The sequence below is a fragment of the Apteryx mantelli genome, chromosome 28 (assembly GCF_036417845.1).
Source record: "Apteryx mantelli isolate bAptMan1 chromosome 28, bAptMan1.hap1, whole genome shotgun sequence".
NCBI lineage: Eukaryota > Metazoa > Chordata > Aves > Apterygiformes > Apterygidae > Apteryx > Apteryx mantelli.
In genome coordinates, this window is record NC_090005.1 from 51,391 (window position 1) to 70,768 (window position 19,378).

Below are 19,378 nucleotides of genomic sequence, written 5' to 3' on the forward strand. Positions count from 1 at the left end.
AAGCAATGCAGTGTGCGCAATCTCTAGATGCCTGAGAAGACACGTTATCAGTTCTCACTGAGGGGGTTATCCATTGCTCTAGGAGAAATGTGCGTAACCATCCTGGCCTGCTGAAGGCACAGAGGGAAGGTTTACAGTATGGATGGGATTTCCATTTTTTTTTTCCTTTGAAAGCATTATTAGAGTTGTAAATGGTGCCAGTATACCTGCTCTCACCTCCTCCATACTAGGAATTAACTTTGAAGTCTTGACTCAGATATGGTGAATGGGATACATAAAGACTTTTAATACTACTTATAATGAATTCCAGGTTTGCATTTTCCTGTGTTTGGCCTCTTATGAGGAGCAAACGGTAACTTGCCTAGCAAGCTACACTTTTATCCTTTTCTCAGTCTCTTTGCCATGTCCTTGATCCTGGGATTGCAATGCAAAGCAAGGGGTGTTGCACTTAGACCATGCTCCAGGAAGCTCACGTACTCTTGTAGGGTAGACAGGAAACTGACATTAATCTTTCTTTTGAAGAGCAAAAGGTTAGTGTGCTCAGATATATTGTATGGTACACAGGACTTCATGCCGGAGTGTGCACAAGTGAAACTGTTGAACTCAGCTTGTGCAGATCACTGACATTCCATGCAGTGACTTACAAAACAGGGCATGACAAAAAACATCTGTTCACAGGCAGTGAAGCACCTGAGGACTCCTGAGTTTAAGCCTTATGTTATCTTTGTGAAGCCTCTCATTCCAGAGAAGAAAAAGCATGCTCTAAAATCTCCTGTGTCAGAAGAACTCTCAACCCCCCTTGTAAGTATCATAACGTTAATCTCTACTTTTCAGACATGAAAGAAGTACTTGGGATAGTATTGCTATCATATGGAAGAGCTAGTCTTACGTGACAGTGAGGGAGTCAGGGTGGACCTCCAGCCTTTCAGCTGGAACTTCAGAATGAGATTTTTGACTCCCCTTAAACTTAGCTACATAGGTAACATGAGGCAGAGTGCACATCTTCCCTGTAGAGCTGTGTGCATAACTCAAGGGCACAGCAGAGGAAGCTGCTTCCTGAACTCGGATAAACTAATAATCATTTTATTTTGTCAATAAGCAGCCTCATCAAACAGCCAAGGCAGCCACCTGTTCCTGATACCTGCATAGTCACACCCATCCAGGTTGTTAAGCAGTGATACAATAGATAACACAAAAAAACAGCATGTGCGCATCCGATAAGGACCTGATATAAGCCAGCTGGAAACTGGTGATGCATAGATGTAAACTGAAATACTGAGAGTGCATACTGTCCTTATTTTGGGAAACATAAACTTTGAATTTATACATACAGAACTTTATTCTCCTGATAAGTTTTCACTTAAGCCCATAAACATTACTGAACTTGAGGACACTGGGTCCAACATTACTTTTCTACTTTTGAAGAGTGTGATTTCCAGATGTTTTGTTAGGCAGCACCTGACTTCATAAAATGCAGTGCTATAATCTTATTTCCCTTTTGGAACATTTTTTCCACCTCCCTAACTGCTCTTCTATTCTTGAAACAACCTACCACTTTCCCACTGTAGCATACAGCTCATTAATCTCAATTGTAAGATCTTAACTACCCTTTCCCAATGGTAGCAGCTTTTGTTTCATTTGTTTTCAAAGTAATGATTTAGGGTGCTAGTATAATACTCAAAAATACTAGCAAGTAATTAAAAAGATGTACTGCAAATTTAGTATCGTCTTCTCATGTGTTGATCAGCAGGATGAAGAACAGCAGGAAATTATTAATTCAGCAGCATTCATTGAAGAGCAGTATGGCCATTTAATTGACACTATACTGGTGAAAGAAGATCTCCAGAGTGCATGTAATCAGCTGAAAACTGTGCTAGAGAAACTAAGCAAGGATTCATTTTGGGTGCCAATCAACTGGGTTAGGTCATAGCCAGTTATCGTCTGCTTAAAGGAAGGACTGTATAACAATGTCTTGTAAATATGTGAATTATAAAAGGGAAACATGTCAAATTCACTTCAAAGCTGCCATTCTAACTAGAAAATAACATAAAAACTGTATTAGAAGAACTAAACAAAGCAAGTCAGAAGCAGACACTACCTTCCTGAATCAGAATTTTTAGTGGCAGCTGTTGTTCAAAACTGAACACTCAGTCTAAACAGATTAGTAAAAGATTGGAGTGACTTTTAGACTGTAAATGCTACATTTTGTAAGGTAAAATTTCAGAGGATCCCACACTTTCAAAGCATTTAAGCAGTGCCTGGACACTAACAGGCTGGAATCCTCAGCCTTTGGCCAAATATTGCGTGGCTAGAGTTAAGGCATCCCAAAATAGGTACTTTTCAGGGACCATGCTGCCTACAGAACAAGCTACTTAAACTAGGTGGGAGGGATATCCTTTGGAGAATGCTTACACCATCTCAGCTGTTTAGAAATTCAGCTGGCTGACAGGTCAGCAAGACATGTTTCCCTTCATTCAGGATCATTAGTTGCAAATTCTTTCCCATTAGGAACCAAACTAGGTCAGCTATGTAAGTTGTATATATTTTAGCAGCTGAAAGAGGGATTTTTTTCAATGCCCATCCCCCACTTCCCAGGGCTTTTGGCTGTCTTGCACAGGTAGTCTGCTCATCCATAGCTTATGCCCACTTTCCCAGTCTCTTCCTGCTGACACAGGCCAAGCATTAAGCAACCTGTGAACATACCTGTGACTATCCATCTCATAATAAACTGGAGACATCCTTTTGTCTATGTGAAAATTACTCTATATGATTTGAGATAGACCTTCGAGAAGCTTCTTAGCTGCAAGTCACCTTTAGAAATGCCACTTGCTGGGATACTATGTGGACACTAATACAGCAGCTCTGAAGAGGGCACTAAAATGAGGAGGCTGACATACTATGTATCTGACCTACAGCACCAAATCTTCATCCTTCCAGCAGTTACTGATGCCTTTGTTTCAACTCTGGTGAAGGGTTCCAGAGCGTGTAGTAGGCCACGTCAAGTTCTGAAGAGGCAGTCTTAACAGTTACAGGATTTTGCAGATATTTCAGGAGACTTGAATATACAGGATTTTTAGGTGGGTATAAATAAGAAAATGCAGAGATACAGTTCTGAAAGCGCCTATGCTTTTAAATTCATTATTTGATAGATTTGAGTACTGTACAGGTGTATGTTAGATAAAACTAGTTGCTGTTTTCCTTTGCCTACTGAGTTGTAATCTTTCATGTGTACTATGCCCTTTAACAACATCTTCTAATGCACCAATCCCATTTTTTGCATCTTAACAGTATGATATAATTCTTGTTCCAGCACATTCAACAAAACTAACAACACTGTGTATTAAAAAGCATGTTTCTTATATGCCAGTGTCACTGACTCTACACTAAGCCCCCAAAATCATCCCATATCTGTCTTCAAGCAGCTCTACCCTGGCAACTTTAACGTCTTCCTGACTATCAGTGTTGAGGTTCCCATTCATGCAAGAATAGCACCTTTCACAAGCAGATAGATCTGCTCTGGCTTTCCAGAGCAGATGCACCACAAGACCAGTGGCCTCTCAGTAAGTGTACAAGGACTCCTCCATATGCTGGTTGCCCATCAGCTCTGCTGTCACATCTCTCCTGTCTTGGCCCAGCACAGCCATCAAAGGTAACATGGCTTACAAAAGAGACTCACTGGCCAAATGAATTTTGTGACAGATGTACCTGTATCCTATGAACGATTGGGAATAATACTTTAAAAGTTATTTCAAATTAACAACACTTCAAACGAAGTAGCCTTATGAAAATATCAAATAGGCAGAGATGCCTTTGTATAAATTGATTGATGTTGCCATTACAAACAGCTTTTTTACAGTCTGCAAGACATAAGCATTTGTAGGGGATATAGATAAAATATTATTTAAGGGTCGGAATTCACTTAAAGCAAGATTACTATCCAACCACTTAAATTCCAAAGGACTAGCAATAAATAAATAGTTTGTGTGCTTTATGATCTAACATAATCTAACAGGGGAACTATTAAGAGAAGCAAGGCAAATGAAGTATACAGGTATAATTGAAATTACAGTGACTGAAAAGATGTTAACATGTAATATTGCTGTGAAAACTGAACTGGAACAGTATGGGTTAAATCTTCAAAATTATGTGCAGGTAGCAAATTCTATATGGATGTACATTCATCTCTGTATTAAGTTGTGGCACGGTCAGAAATGTTTGTCTTGTTTCTAGATGCAGGGTTTTTTCTAGGTTCAAAGTGAAGAATGGTGAGAGGATAGATATGTATATGCTAAAGTTTGAGGGTAGCTAAGATGAGCATTACTTGTAGGGAAAAAAAACACCCACATTCAGTGCTCCTATTTATTCTAAAATCCTAGCAAAAGAGTATTCAACAGAGAGCTAATGTTATCAGAACAAGACTCTGATTCTGAAAAGATTTTGAGTCCCTGCTGTGTTAGCTGTGCCTGGTATATTCTCCTGCAATTAGAGGAAAAAAAGGTGAGATTATAAAGAAAAACAGAATGTAAATGTACTCAATTCAAAGCCCTGCTTTGTGAGTAGTCCCAAGAGCACTAAGTCATAGTACTTAAGCAAACCCAACCTCCTCTCCCTTACCCTTCTCCCTCCCTTGTTTGCACTTACAAATTAATGTAGTCTTTCATATTTCTTTCTGTGATTGGTAGTATCGAAGGATGAACCTTGGTTAATGTCTACACTGCCTGAAATTTTCAGGCAGTCTTCTGTCTGTGTACTGACCATATCTGAAACTGCTTCCCTTTTGAAACATAAGGTGTGTACAGTACAGCCAAGGAACATTTCAGTCAGTGAGACCAAACATACATTCAGATGGTTTTGAAGAATCATTTTCTCCAGCCAAATCTGCAATAGAATTAAGATGACAACTTCCTGTAAAATATATAACCTTTCATATGACTATGAGATGCACACAGATTAGATCCCTGATACCTCAAATATAGTTTCTTATATGACGCGTGCATTGCTTTATAAAATTAAACCTTCTGAGGTAAAACAGCATACCTAATTCTCATGTGAGGCGATAAGGTATCGTGTCGTATTCCGTATGAAGTGCCTGGTGTTCTGCCATAAAAAGAAAAAATTACCACGGATTTTGTCATTGAGGCTAATTAGGCATTACAAGAAAACTGTTATGACTGTAATTAATAGAAGTACACTGTCTAATTTTTGTCCTTTTTTTGCCTTCTCTTGCATATCCTCTTATCTTTGTAGGCCAAAGATTGATTAGCGTTCTTAGTCAAGTCTCCTGTAGATTACTTACTCAATTCAGCAGTCAGTAGTTATGCAATGCCAAGTTGGCCATAGGCTGTAGGAATTTCTGAGACCTTGAGTTACAGTGTCTTCATTCTAATTGTCAGAATGAGTTAGCAGTATAGTGCTATCTTTACCTTTTAAATAAGACTGTGCCTGCCTAAGACTTGTCACCAAGCAAATGTGACTAGTCTGTGGCCATCGACTGTAATCAGAGAGTTAACTAATGTGTTTTTTCTAAGCTTACTTGGAGCAGGATACAGAACAAGCACAGCCATGGTAATTGCCACAGAACAACAAGAGGAAGTAATATGTAGTATCCCAAAGTATCCCAACCTACTACACAGGGTCATGGCATTCTGAAATGCTCTTACTGTGGTTAGGGGAAATGAACAAATCCTGGGCTCCTGTTGAATCATTTAAACTTCACAGGACAGAAGTGTGAGGCACTGAAGGCATTTGGTCATCAGGGTTCACATCAGCTTCTTCAGCTAAGGTCAAATAAAGCTGCTGGCAGTCCAAAAAAATTTCCAGTAATTGAATTGTCCAAAATGGGCTCAGAAATTAAGTTTAAAATACAAAAACTAAATCATTACAGTTACTGTGTAAAAATCAGTAGCATATCTTCAGTATTTTTGCTTCTGCAATGCTGTGTTTGTTCTTGCAAGTGTAAAGCTATAACTTCAAACTGAAGAGTGAGTGAGAGGAGTTTAATTCTGTTTACAGGAAAGCTATAATTGTTATCTTTTCAAAACAGAAAACTAGCATGCACTTTCAGAGAAGCATGAAGGAGAAAATCCATACACAAGGCTATTCATTAACATGGACTGTATGCTCTTCTACCTCCTGCCTGAAAATGTGCCCTGGATTATCACATTGATAGCTACAGATTATTGATACATAATATTTTAATTATTAGGTATCATGACTTTTTATAACAATTAAAGATTAGCTGCCTATTTTTTTTTCCACTGAAGCCAGCTTAGTTTTTGTCTAGAATGGGATATGAAGTATATAAGTTGAAATAATGCCCATCTTCAGCTGCCTTTTAAAAGAAGGTATCCAAGATACATCACATTTTAGGTATTAAAAATGCAGTAAAATACTAATTTGTTTTACTTTTTCAGATAGCATAGAAAAACTCGTTGCAGAGAACCTGAGGAGGAATGAGGGGAATATGGTACACAGCTCTAAAGATGTTTTGCCTTACAGTTGTCATTGCTAATTGAGCAAAACCCACTGTAAATTGTCTCATAGGAAAAAAGACTACAATTACAAATATTAAAACCTGTGAGCTTCTCATGTTCTTAATTAGCAAGCTGAAGAAGCATAATAAGAAACCTGCCTAGATTTCAGTGGCTTCATAAACTTTCAGTAAAATTTGACTGGAGCTGTTATTGAAATTAAGTTCCATTTCTGTAAAGTGAAAGCAAGGCTCTCCTTTTGATGATCTTTTTATAGAGAGACAGAACCTTGCATTTATTATTCTGCTGTAACTGAAATTAATATTTTTGCTTATGTGTGTGAGTAGGCAACATGAAAATTAAGGTTTGAATGTAACATAATGGCACATTTTTCTTTATACTAAAATGTTGGCAACATTTATTGATGGTATCAGAATAAAATTCAACTTCAGCCATTATCACTAAGACTACCTATCCTTTTTAGATATAGGCAGCCCTTCAACCCAGATTTCTAACATAATTTTGTTCTAGAAAATGCTCCCTTTTCTAAATACGTAGTTTTTTCTGATTATTTTCTTATTTATTAAGGTACAGTTTTTTCTAGTCAGTAATAGATAGCTAAGTAGCTGCCATTTTAAAAACATGCCCATAGTATTGAACTCTTCCCATACATTTTCCTTACTTTGAAGATAAAAAGGAATAATATACTAAACAAAAATTAATGTACATGCCTGCCAACCAGTCTCAGACATCTTATGATCGTAAGTAGGCTTACAGTCAACAAGCCTCTTCAGAATACCTTGGTTTTCCACGGTGATCTTCACTATTTCGCTGTTCTGCTTGTCTCTATTTGAGCTAAAAACAAAAATGAATGAAAATAATTTTTGTTTTGGAAAAAAAAAATCAATTTTCAGCACTTTCTTGTTAATGCAATGACATTTGTAAGGCATATACACAGGTGCAATAAACTCATTCCTCACCTCCCCCCCTCCCCCCCCAGCAACACCCCCATACCCAAAATAGTGCCTTTCAGTGAATCTTGCAGAGGTTGGCTTTGGTCAACATTTCCGTAAGAGTAGAATAATGACTGAATCTTTATTGTGGCCCATTGTCATGCCCTGTCCCTGCGCAGTTCTCTTAATTCAGACTTACATCTACATAATTTCAGTTACAGTATTACAGCATTCAGAACTGCAGGTGCCTCCAAATAGATAAAGCAATCTCACATACAAAGATCTAAAAGAATAGCTGTATGTGGCAAGAAAGCAGCAACAGAACAGCTGTTAGGAAGAGGCAAGGGAAGGCAATGATAATACTTTGCTACTTGGCAAAAGAATATGTACCACATGTGCAGACTCTTTCAGTACAAATATATGTGCAAGTATACAAATAGAAACCAGAAACAGCCTAACTTACCCTAGACGGCTGTTGTAAAAATGAATTGAATGTGCTTGTGGGGAGGAACCACAATGATAAAGTTTGGAGTTGCAGTCCATGCATTCGAACAGTTTGGAAAAAAAGCTAGGAAAACTGAGGCTGGCGGAAAAAAGAGGAGGAAAGCTAGTGAAATTCCTACCAAGGAGCAGTAATTCCAGTGTCTGGATAGTACAGGAAGATGGGAAGCATGAATCTGAAAAATGACAGTGGCTAGAGGAAGCTTAGAGAAGAAAGAGTGCAACACAAAAGCACCTTAGTAGACACATTTTGTGGTTCACTGAGTGTTTGTTGCGGGGGGGGGGGGGGGGTAATGTGTGTGAGAGAGATGGACGGACAGACAGACCAAACAGTCACATTTTGTACAAAGAACAGAACTCTGTAAGATCCTGTGGCAGACAGGGCTACAGAAAGCTTGAGGACGAGAATGCAGTTGGGTTCCAAAATAACAGCAGAGAGTAAACTCTCACTTAAAAGGGATTTAACTCTTGAGCAGATGGGGTAGGAAGGTACTGTCACCTGATAAGTGCTAATTTAGCTTCCCTGTTATAAATAACCCCTTTTCAAGCAGAAATATTTCATCTTTCTCCAGGAGCTCTTTTGGGAGTATAGGTTTGCCTGGGGCAGTGCAGCCTTGAAGAACAATTAAGAGTGGAAATTAAACGGTGACAGCTATAGTTCTGCTTTTTGTAAACTGTGAGTCCCTCCCCTAAAATTGCATGGCACCCTTCCTACATAGACATGCACATGCACAAGAACTGCAGCATTGTGTTCCTGGAACAAATGGTAGTACCAGCTACCTCCTCTGAAAGCGCTCGTTCCAGCAGTCCACTTTCCCTGTCCCTCGGTGTATCTCAGCTAGCCTCTCCAAGAGCTTCTTATTATCTCTTTCAATTTGGCCAATTCGCTTTTGATCCTCCTGTGCCAGAGGTACCAAGTTTGTAATGTGCTTTATATTTTTCCTCATGAAAATCTTTACTGGGCTGGCCCTCACAGTTGTTATGCTTCCCATATTCATTGCCTACATATATTTTACACATGCACATATATATATTTATATATATAAACATTTTAAAAAATCCCCTTACTTCTGCTCCTCAACCATATCCAAAATCACTGTTCTTGTTTTGTCACTGCTTCCTTGTTTTCCTTCTCCCACTGCTCTCCCTTTATCTATGTATATAAACAAGCTAACAAGATACAAAAGCAGGATTGCATTCAAAAAAAAATTTTTTTCTGTCCTTAGCCTTTTTTTGTTCATTTTGTTACTCTCAAAGGCTGAAGAAAGCCCCCTGCACTACATTTACCTGAAAACTTTTGTGCTACTTGAGGCATTATTATTAGGGGCAAGGGTGGGGGAGAACCACACAGTTAAAAGCTATCAAGTACCTGAATCTTGCTCAGGTTAAAATGTTGGTGGGTCTTTGCATGTGGGGGCTTATTATCCACATGAGATCTTGCTTAAAGGGAAAAAAAAGAAAAAGAAAAAAAAAAGTCTTATGTGAAAAAAGTCTTATGAAGCTATTGAGCCCCAGATCCCTTCACCCAGCTTTTCCTTTGTCAGCATCCCCCACATACCATGAAACAGCTTTTGCTGAGGAAAAGCACTACAGGTCTGCATCGCTTCCTGGACACAGTGGAAACAGAAACAATGTTTCAGGCATGCAGTGAAAGTAAGGCGAGTACTCATTTCAGCACTACAGAACAGGATCCTACTTTTCAGTAACATTTTCTTATTTACAGGCCAAGTCATACTGTGCCTAAACTGACAATAAGTGAACTGCAACATGGTTTAAGGATTTTCTGTCCACAAAAGCACAGGCCTGAGCCACAATCTTCCCTTCATCTCCCATATCAGTTTTAGCTTGTACTTCATCAGGAAGTCAAATTCATTTGAAAATATACAGCATTCTACAAGTCTGCTTACTGACATTAATTAGCATGTGGTCTTAAAACATCTGGTTGTAAGGACGACTCGCATTTCCCAGCAGGATGTCTACAAATATTTCTGCAAATGTTTCATTATGATCTCAGCTCCCATTTTTCTACTTTTGTTTAATTTACAGTTTCTGAGATGCTCATCTAGTAGTTTTTCAGTAAAAAATATCAGCTTGGTGTTAAAAAAAAAAACCCTATTAACTGAAATGTAGGGGTGATATAATTAAAAAAAAAAAAAACACATACCAAATTCTAGCTTGTTCTTGTGAATCAAATAGTAGCACACAGCTTGCTCTTTATAGCAGCTCTTTGCTTGCAACTGGCAACTATGATAGGATAGGCTGGATACTGCACACTGCCCATCTTTGCCTTTCTAACCTCCACTATTGAGAAAGATAAACCCTATTACAAATCTGACTGGCAGGATCACTGAAAGTTACAACAGGTACCGCTGCTATGACATCAGAAGCCAGCACATGCCACAGGGAAAATCCTGTGAGCGTGAACAGACTGCTCTGGCAAAATTAGACCACCAGAAGGTACTTTTTTCATTACATGCAAGTATCCTGCAACAGGAAGAAATGCCCAATTTCACATTTTATTTTGTAAATCTGGAACTCTATAGAGATATTTCTTGTAGTTACTAATAGGAATGATTGTGAATATATTACATTACTACTTTCAGACCTGGCCATGTCCAGAACTGAATGAAAGACCCATTGATTTAACTTGTTTCCCTCAGAAATCATTATGCTCATCAGTATAAACAAAACAAATCCATAAACTAATCAAGATGGGTTCTGTTTTGTTTTTCCCCCCCCAAATACAAGCAGAGGGAGCATTTATTGAGTAGGAGTGCATTCACAGCAAACTGAAGCACAATATGAAGGAAAATGACGTTCCTTTTAAAGGGGCAGCCAGCTGTTTAATATTCAAAAAAATAAGCCACTCTTAAAAATGAGGCCATACTGCCCTTCTAAGGCAGGTAGATACCTGCTGCAGCAAAGACCAGCTAAGCAGTTTTGCCCACATTCAACTGACAGCAACAGAACATGTAGTCTTCTCTTCAGTCACCTCCTTATCCCCAGTAGATGCACAGAAAGAGATCACTGCCTTCGTGACAGGATCAGTGCAGAAGAGTCACACGTCATGAGAACAAAGCACAAGCAAAGAGCAGAGAATGCACCAGGACCAGTACATGGCCTGGTGATCAGAAGTCAGTCATCTCCACCTTCTCATGACTGTCTTCTTCCTGGCCTGCCTACCTGGCTTTATGGCTTTGTTACAGCTGCCATGGCTAACCAGCTTCTGAATTCAGCTTCCTAGTTTTATTTACTTGTGTCCAGGCTCTCTGTTTTTCACATTTTGTCTGGAGTCTCCAGACAATCTTATATTATGACATGCTCACATTTTGCATATGAATGCTCAGTAGCTTAAAACTCCATACCCTCTGTGAGCAGTGTGCCTATCCAGCTGCTGTAGGTCACATCAGCAGAAACTGCTTTCTTGTTTATTCTCTGACAAGCTGATATGAATAAACATTACTCCAAAGGGACACACTATATACTGAAACCAAGGTGGAGGTGTAAGGAACAGTCTTTCTGTAGACTGTAAGTAGATATGTTTCCACGGCAGCTACTAAGAACATTAAAAGCCACTATGAGATCCAACAACATCTTCCTCAGACTAAGATTTCAGCAGAGGGAAATGCACAGGAATGATACTGCAGCCACATAGCCACTTACGTCCATTGCAAGTCAAACAGAAATGGATGCAAAACCCCAATACATCAGGTATTTCTATTCAGGTACTCTAGTGGCAGTGACACACACATGCACATTTTTCACAGACAAAAGCAGCTCCACAAAGAACAAATTTTTGGAAAACAAGCTAGAATAGCTCCAGAATGAGGTAGAAGTTTATACTCCTCATTTTAGGCCTACTGTGTTGTGGTAGCACCCATGACAAGTCACTGGTGTTATTCAGGAAAGCACTCCTAATACTAATTTAAATTACCTTTATAGCTATGAATCATCAAATTATATATCCTAAGAAAGACAAGTCAGAACAAAGTTAGTCTATGTCCTGTAATGAAAGAGTGTCTTTGGATCTGTTGCTTATTTACAAGCACTTCAGTTTATGTTTTTAATGTTGTCCCCAAAATTTGGATACTTTTACAGTATTAAGCAGCCAACCAGAAGTCTTCTAGAAGCATTATTGCCAAGACCTGACTCTAGGATAGCATCTTCCATGACTCAAAATCTGTTTTCAAGAAAAGGCAGTGAGTTTAGTGGGGAAAAAAGGAAAGAGAAGCAGCTAGCTAGCAGAACTTCATAATTGAATAGGCAATTAAGAGTCTCTTTCCAGTGGAATATCTTCCATCACCAGCTTGCTTTATTTTAACCCTAGTTTTAGTCCTGCAATTGCTGAATGAGGGCAAGAATGTGAGTTTGCAGTGCGCTCTGTTAATGGCAGCAAGGACCCACACTGAACTGGCCCAAAATGATGACTCCAAATCACCAATGATCCTCAGTACAAGTTATTTAAGAGGAGCAAGGGATAAACCTACAACATCCTTCACAGGCAAGTCTATTTTTTCCCCTGCAGAATGTTATGAGAATATGCTTATTCACTAGAACTCTGAAATTAAGTCTAACTCAACTTTCTCTCTGGGGACATATAGCAATTTTCACTGCTTAAAAGCATCTGAAATAGGGAAACAATGTCATTGCTCACAACAACTCCTGACAATTACATTCACGGGAACTTGGCTGCCTAGGAGCCTCCCATGCCATTCTGGGGAAGAGAAGCTTTTCAGTAAAGTTCCAGAGTGCAACACTGCCTTATTTGATGCTAAGGTGGGAATTCCAGAACAAGCATATGTTAAATGTCAAACAGCAAAAGCTCTCACTATAAATCATAGTGCTTCTTGGAGAAAATTTGTTACCAGAAAATCATTATATTGATATCTGAAGATATCAGTTGTGCACAATGGAAGGAGAAACTGTATTTTGTTAATGAATGAAAAATGTATTTTGTTAATGAATTTGTTTTTGACAGGCCAAACTGTGTAGATCCAAAACAGAAACTGTCTAGTGTCTTGAATCCGTTAATATATTTTTAGAAGTCCACTCCATTCAGACAGAACAGACACCTGTAGGTTTAAGCAAGTGGACAGTATGCACCACATAAATTTCTCTCCTGCTGTGTTGAAGACTCCATCAGCCGTACTCCCCACTTCTCTGCGCTTTTATCCCAAAGACCCGGTGTCTGCAGAATCTTTATGACAAGCTCCTCAAAGGCATGTCGGACTCCATCCTGTGTCTTGGCACTAGTTTCTACAAAGAAAAGAGGAAAAAAAAGTGTATGTTTTGTTTTATTTGCAGAGAGCATTCCTCTTTGTAAAAAGCTATTTTGGGGAACAGAGAGAAGATACTGTAACGTATAAACAATTGAACCTCATCTTCTTTCTCCCTTAGAGGCATGCCTAAGTTAATTGCGATAAACAGAAACACATCCCATCAGTCGGAAGCATCTCCTTTTTCCATCTAGAAAAATTCCACTGGCCCCTTTTCTCTCCACAGTAGTAAACAGAAATTTTTCTCAGCTTGTGATAACAAATCTACAAGATGATTACTCCAGACATAAGTCAGAAAAAGAATGCAGAATAGACATGTTCACTCCAGTTCCTTCTTCAAATCTTATCAAGAGGCTTCACCTATACGCGCCTCATTTTTAATACACAGTTTTTTCCATCTTTGCTGGCTTTGTCTTCACATTGCACATTTTATCATTGGTCTAACCATATTGTTTTTTATGTAGCTGCAACAGAAACCCAGGAATGAAAGATTACCCAAGGTCCTTACTGATATCAGTCAGGAGGAAGATTCCACTCTTCAGGGCTCTGAATTAAAAAACTCCTAACAAGACTGATAATTTCAAAAGAATATAAAAATCCATGCCTACACAGTACATGCAATAAATCTCACTTTCAGAAAAAAAGTATACCCAATTGCAGTCAGCGCACAGCATCTTGGAAAAAAATTAAGATCTGTATCCATGCATATGGAACTGATGCAGCAAAAGGAATCCATGTTCATTAGCTATAAAAATCAACCTGAAATGCAATTATACACTTAATTCATTCATGCTCAGCAATACCAAAATAAATATATAAATATACACATTTTTGGCAAAGAGTAACATACCTATAAAAAGCAGTGAGCGTTTCCTAGCAAACTGGAGTCCTTCTCTTCTCTCTACTTCACGATCAGGCTGCAAGGATGAATGAAGAACATGACTAAAATTGCCAGTTTTAGGAACTCCCTGGAAAAGCAGCACTGCAAACCTGAAGTTTTGCGGGGGGGGGGGGGGGGGAATTCTGTAAAACCATGTGGTAGTCAGTCACTGCCTGCATTTTTTCTTTGTGCTCTATAGTCAGTTATTGGTGTTAGAACCAGTGGAGGGGATCAAAGTGAACAGTGGCAACATCGAATTACCAGGAAAGGAATGTGCTGCTGCCTTCTGAACCAACTAGAAGGGAACAAGGTGTATGCCAAGAAGGAGGCTGCCATAGTCGCATGGCTCAAGATGTACATCAAAGTGCCTGAGAAGTGACAGATTTGAAAAAGGACAGAGAAGGATAACACCACCAAAATCTCAAGACAAAAGTAGTACCAACTACTTGATATATATATGCAGCCAGATAAACACCATTCAGCTAGTTCGGGATAGCCGCACTGGAAACTTCTTGTAGTCAACCAAGAGTGAAATACATCTCACCATGAAACAGGCATCTCGGACGCTTCAAGCCATCCCAGAAACGCTCAGAGAACAACGCATCTAGCGTCCACACAGACACACATTCTAATAGCCATCTCAAGGTAAGAGCAGAATTCTTCTTTCCCCTCCCCCCATCTGTTGAAAACACATGGTCTGCTCAAAAAGATAGAAGAAGTTGTGATGTTGCATTGCAGTTAACTTCACTGGCATTTCTGTTCAGCGGCTTAGGCAGAACATTTCGCTCTCTTCTTTTAAGACAATTTCTCATTAATTGCATCTTTCCAAGATAGTTTCCATGAAATTCTTAACAAAATCTGCTTCTAAAATGAGGTAGTAAATGAAGAAGATGGCTCCTGCTCCACCTGGCTTCCTCAGTTACAGAACATATCACCTCCTTACATAACAGATGTGTAACTTTCAGAGCTTATCTCACGTTTATACTCTGCCATGACTGAGTATTCAGTGGAAGCATGTAAGATGATGCATTTCCAAACTGACCTTATCAGTTTTATTGCCAACTAACATCTTCACAGTGTTGCTTCTGGTGGTGTACATTTCCAGCTCATTCAGCCAGCTCTCTAGTCCTGTGAAAGTGTCTTTTCTTGTAACATCATACACTGGTGACAGAGGAAAAGGAGCTTAACAGCTGTAAAGTCTTGATCAACGTTTACTTCATTATGGCAGAACTTACTTCCTACTATTTTAACTATTGCCTCAAATGAAAAGCAGTATTAGGGAACTACCGATAGATGCATCAACCATATGGTCTTCCCAGAGTTGGAACACATCAGCTGCGCTCACCTGAAGTCACTAGGGATTATGGAACACGAGCATCTGCGTGATACACCTGTGATGGGAAAACCAACTTAACAGCTGAGATCTTATACATGCTGCTAGATCTGAATAGGGCCACAAAATGTTTTGAAATAATTATTCTGTCATCTCATTTAAAGCATAAATACACATATGCACTACTGTTAAAAACAGGGATTCTTAATATCAGCAAAAAGTGACTTTTGGTCACTAGTAACTTCATAACCGCATTCATGTAATCACTAAGGTTAAATGAAGCTGCAGGCTGCATCACGGTCAGAAAGAACACTTTGTACAGCAGATTATTCAGTCTTTACCATCCCCTGAGAATAAAAATCCTATTTTTTTGTCTAATTCATGTTGTTGCACAGAATGGGACTAGCCATCCATTATTTGTGCTACAAACCTCATATTTCATAGGAATCACATCAATATTGTCTCTGAAAAAAAAAAAAAGTAAAAATGGGGGGGGAACCCTTGAAAACTGATTTGGCTTTTGACCAAAAACTTGCCAAAGTAATTAGAATAAAGCTGATAATTCATCTACTCAATGGTTTGCAGTGTGACATCTACATATTTTTAAATTTAAAATATTTTGAAGACACACTATGTCTTGCCAATAAATTTTGCACACTTAATGTTTGAGCTAGTGATGCAGAAGCATTGTAAAAAACATAGTAATTGTTCCTCTGATTTTCTCAGTCTCCTTTGAGAAGAGATTTACATTTACTTAGTAATAAAGACTTCACATTTTTTGTAACCATGTTTCTCTTCCATACACCTCCTACCTAAAACAACCCCTTGAGCTCCTCGGTAATAACTGGGAGTCAGCGTTCTAAAGCGCTCTTGTCCTGCTGTGTCCTACAGGGGAAAAACCAAAGACATTTAGAACAAAAAGGGTAATTTAAATTATGTGACATAAGCTAAACAAAATTAACATTTTTCTGATCAGCAAGAACATGTAAAAGCATAAGACAACAGTGTGAGGGAAGCAGCCAAAAAACATTAGCAGCAGCACAACAGAAAAGGGATAAAAGGGGCAGAAAAGCATGGAGAGGACTTCATTAAAAGATGAAGTGATAAGCACAGACTTCTGTACCAGGAGTAAGACAAAGTCAATGGGACTCAAGAAAAATAAACCAGAGACTCTCGCTGCAGGCCAAGCAGCTGCGTTTAGTCAGTTAACAGTCAGCTGAACTGAAAGGGGTGAGGAATCAGGGTTTTCCCAGTGACAGACACTGCAAGAAAGGAGAAATATAGTGGTTCTAAAATCTACCATTGCTCATCCACAGCAGGAAAGGACAGTCTAGTTAGTAAGAACTATTTCAAGGCTGCTGAGATGCTAAGCAGATGAGAAATTTAAAATCAGTAATTTTGTTCAATTATTACTGCAGTATGTCATATTCACTCTCATGAAACTTCCAAACAGCTCCTAGAGTGAAACATGAAATTCAAAATCCCCCAGAATGAACAAGAAGGAGGCAAAGGAATTGTACAAAGATCATTTTTACAAAAAAATTCTCTCTTTATTTAAATATATGCACAGATTACAATAGATAGACTAACAACTATGTTATCATTTATTTCCTCTATCTTTGTTAAAAAATAGAATTGGAAATACACGTACTTAATTCATGTCATCCTTACTAAGCAGATTGTACTCTTAGGTCACCCCACACACTGGAATAGTAAGTAGAAGCCTCTCTTTCACCTTGATACTCTGTACATGCATTTAAGTTTTTATTTCACATAGTGCAATTGTACTAGTTTTTTTAATCCTAATTAGCACTATCTCCTGAAGCTGTTACAGACTACGGCAAAAGTGCCTTTTCCAGCTATTCAACTTGTGCAGGTTCTGGCCTTGCTTTTCATTTCACAGCAAGGAGACACACCCCTGTGTGATTATTAGACCAAGTATTTATTCGTTACTCTCAGCAAAAGCTTCTGCTTTACGTGCAGCTTGCTCAGAATACAAGCAATATGTATGCTAACTAGAGCAACTGTGACTTTATCACTCTAGCTCTGCATTCTGTACTCAAAGTGTCAGACGGAAAACAAGAAAATAATACAAGTTTTGGCATTTGTATTGCCTGCACTAATATCAACCTTCTTTCTAATAATCCAATTACTAACTTCAGAATATTGTGTTCTTTCTCAGATACCCATTACCACATGCATAAAAACCTCTTCCTTCTGGTGCTCAGTCTCTTTCATTCCATTTAAGAGAATTAAAGGAAATCTCCTAGTCCCATTCATCCCCAAAACTCTCTCTACAGTATGAGTGCTTTCTCTGTACATTTTCCATTTTAGTTCTGTTCTCTCTCAAATCTGTTTTAACAGACATGACATCTAAAGACAAAAGAAACTGTACGTATTTTAGAACAGGACTATATCCATAGTTATATTATAAGTACTTCTGCTATGGTGTAGAGTGAGAGCTTTAATAATATTATAAATAATCCTGAATACACAGCTGCAATCTAGTTTCCCAATTTCCAGGTGCTATATAATATAGCACCTGGAAATTCAGGGCAAATACTCAAGTCTTCTGGAAAATCTGGCCCTTCAATAGATCGTAAAATACATTTTTGTTTCCTTTGTTTTAACTAAAATATCTAGAGTGTTTCTGGTTTGGCACACACAGAATTGGCTGCGCAGTCCCTGAAGGAGATCATGCAACTCAGTTCCTCGAAGCTCTCTCCTCTGTGCCTTTTCTCTCTATGTTATTTTCTCAACACGTGTGTTGTCTGTCTTGGGAATGCTTCTGGTTCATACAGGCATGAAAGACCTGCCCTTCTTGCAAGGCCACATCTTCTCGTCTAAGACCTCACAGAGGATTTCAGAAACCCAGATGTGTAACTGCAGGAATGAGCAGTCAGGATCCCTACGAGAATTCAGGAAAGTCCCAAAACCACAACAATGAAACATTTACAAATCTTTTGAAAGAGCTTTGCCTACCACTTCTGCTGTAAAATCATGAAAGGCACCCACTCTATGCACATTTGAACCAGAAGTGCACAACCTCAACGTGCAGAAGGCTTTTTTAACACAGAAAAAAACAACAAAAAAAACCCCACACTCTTAAGATTTCCGTATCTGTCCGGAACTAAACCTACCCATATTGCAAGCTGTACTGCATGGCCGTCTACCACCATTTTCTTCACTTTAAAATCAACACCTATGACACGAGAAGGGAAGGAATATCACAACGAGCACGCCGAGGGACCGCCTCGCCGCTCCCCCTCACAGCCCGCGCGCCCGCCCGCTCCCCCTCACAGCCCGCTGCTCCCCCTCACAGCCCGCGCGCCCGCCCGCTCCCCCTCACAGCCCGCTGCTCCCCCTCACAGCCCGCGCGCCCGCCCGCTCCCCCTCACAGCCCGCTGCTCCCCCTCACAGCCCGCGCGCCCGCCCGCTCCCCCTCACAGCCCGCTCCCGCCCGCTCCCCCTCACAGCCCGCTCCCGCCCGCTCCCCCTCACAGCCCGCTCCCGCCAAGCACTGGCTCGACTCCGGCTCCCCACTCCGCTGCTCTCTCGCCGGCGGGACCCAAGCAAGAGCCAGCCGAAACCCCCAGCTCGGGGCCGGGCGGCCGCACTCACCGATAGTGGGCTTCAGGCACGGCTCAAAGGCGCCCTCGGTGAACCTCAGCAGGAGACTGTGGGAGAAGAGAGCAGCCGTCAGCCCGGCGCGGAGCGCGCCCCGCCCGCGCGGCCCGCGCTGCCGCACCTGGACTTCCCTACAGCGCTGTCCCCGACCAGGAGCAGCTTCAGGGTGAGGCCCGCTGAGTCCATGCCCGCTGGGGCTGCCCCGCCCGCAGCCGAGGGGCGCCGCGCAGCCCGCCGAGTCAGACAGATCGGGCAGCCCGGAGCGCCGCGCGGCCGCAATGAAGCTACCACTGCCCCACGCCGCGGCCCGGCGGGCGTCACCGGCGGAACCAGCTGAG

At 40.2% G+C, this 19,378-nt stretch overlaps 3 protein-coding genes across 8 annotated transcripts in view; 1 reads left to right on the plus strand and 2 right to left on the minus strand.

The window, feature by feature from the left end:
• The window catches only part of MPP3 (MAGUK p55 scaffold protein 3), a 35,002-nt gene extending 20,962 nt beyond the window's left edge, over nucleotides 1-14,040 (plus strand). For 3 of the 6 annotated variants that reach the window (XM_067311815.1, XM_067311817.1, XM_067311818.1), the window contains 2 exons: nucleotides 679-801; nucleotides 1,748-3,359. In XM_067311815.1, the coding sequence (XP_067167916.1) occupies nucleotides 679-801; nucleotides 1,748-1,930 (306 nt within the window). In that variant the 3' untranslated portion in view covers nucleotides 1,931-3,359. Of the gene's footprint in view, nucleotides 1-678; nucleotides 802-1,747; nucleotides 3,360-12,251; nucleotides 12,426-13,664 lie in introns of those variants that run through there. The other 3 variants (XM_067311816.1, XM_067311819.1, XR_010886478.1) reach the window with 2 other exon arrangements.
• CFAP97D1 (CFAP97 domain containing 1) lies at nucleotides 4,238-10,427 on the minus strand. The gene is made up of 6 exons (XM_013951459.2): nucleotides 9,483-10,427; nucleotides 8,705-9,364; nucleotides 7,202-7,325; nucleotides 5,038-5,796; nucleotides 4,642-4,878; nucleotides 4,238-4,476 (listed from the first exon to the last, which is right to left on the minus strand). The coding sequence occupies exons 2-4, from the start codon at nucleotides 8,920-8,922 to the stop codon at nucleotides 5,713-5,715; spliced, it is 426 nt and encodes a 141-aa protein (XP_013806913.1). The 5' UTR covers nucleotides 8,923-9,364; nucleotides 9,483-10,427; the 3' UTR covers nucleotides 4,238-4,476; nucleotides 4,642-4,878; nucleotides 5,038-5,712.
• LOC106491779 (ras-related protein Rab-18-B-like) lies at nucleotides 12,852-19,354 on the minus strand. The gene is made up of 7 exons (XM_067311821.1): nucleotides 19,162-19,354; nucleotides 19,035-19,090; nucleotides 18,554-18,615; nucleotides 16,226-16,298; nucleotides 15,123-15,241; nucleotides 14,051-14,117; nucleotides 12,852-13,180 (listed from the first exon to the last, which is right to left on the minus strand). The coding sequence occupies exons 1-7, from the start codon at nucleotides 19,224-19,226 to the stop codon at nucleotides 13,005-13,007; spliced, it is 618 nt and encodes a 205-aa protein (XP_067167922.1). The 5' UTR covers nucleotides 19,227-19,354; the 3' UTR covers nucleotides 12,852-13,004.
• Between the last annotated feature and the right edge of the window lie 24 nt (nucleotides 19,355-19,378).

Excerpts from the sequence above, each read along its gene's own strand:
- CFAP97D1 (XM_013951459.2), bottom strand. The coding sequence starts at position 8,922 with ATGAATATGGGAAGCATAACAACTGTGAGGGCCAGCCCAGTAAAGATT. Across the intron at positions 7,326-8,704 it reads AACGAGCGCTTTCAGAGGAG|CTCAAATAGAGACAAGCAGA; the intron begins GTAGCTGGTACT and ends TTTTGTTTTTAG. Across the intron at positions 5,797-7,201 it reads TGTCTGAGACTGGTTGGCAG|CAGCTTTATTTGACCTTAGC; the intron begins GCATGTACATTA and ends TTGGACTGCCAG.
- LOC106491779 (XM_067311821.1), bottom strand. The coding sequence starts at position 19,226 with ATGGACTCAGCGGGCCTCACCCTGAAGCTGCTCCTGGTCGGGGACAGC. Across the intron at positions 19,091-19,161 it reads AGCGCTGTAGGGAAGTCCAG|TCTCCTGCTGAGGTTCACCG; the intron begins GTGCGGCAGCGC and ends CTTCTCCCACAG. Across the intron at positions 18,616-19,034 it reads GTGCCTGAAGCCCACTATCG|GTGTTGATTTTAAAGTGAAG; the intron begins GTGAGTGCGGCC and ends CTCGTGTCATAG.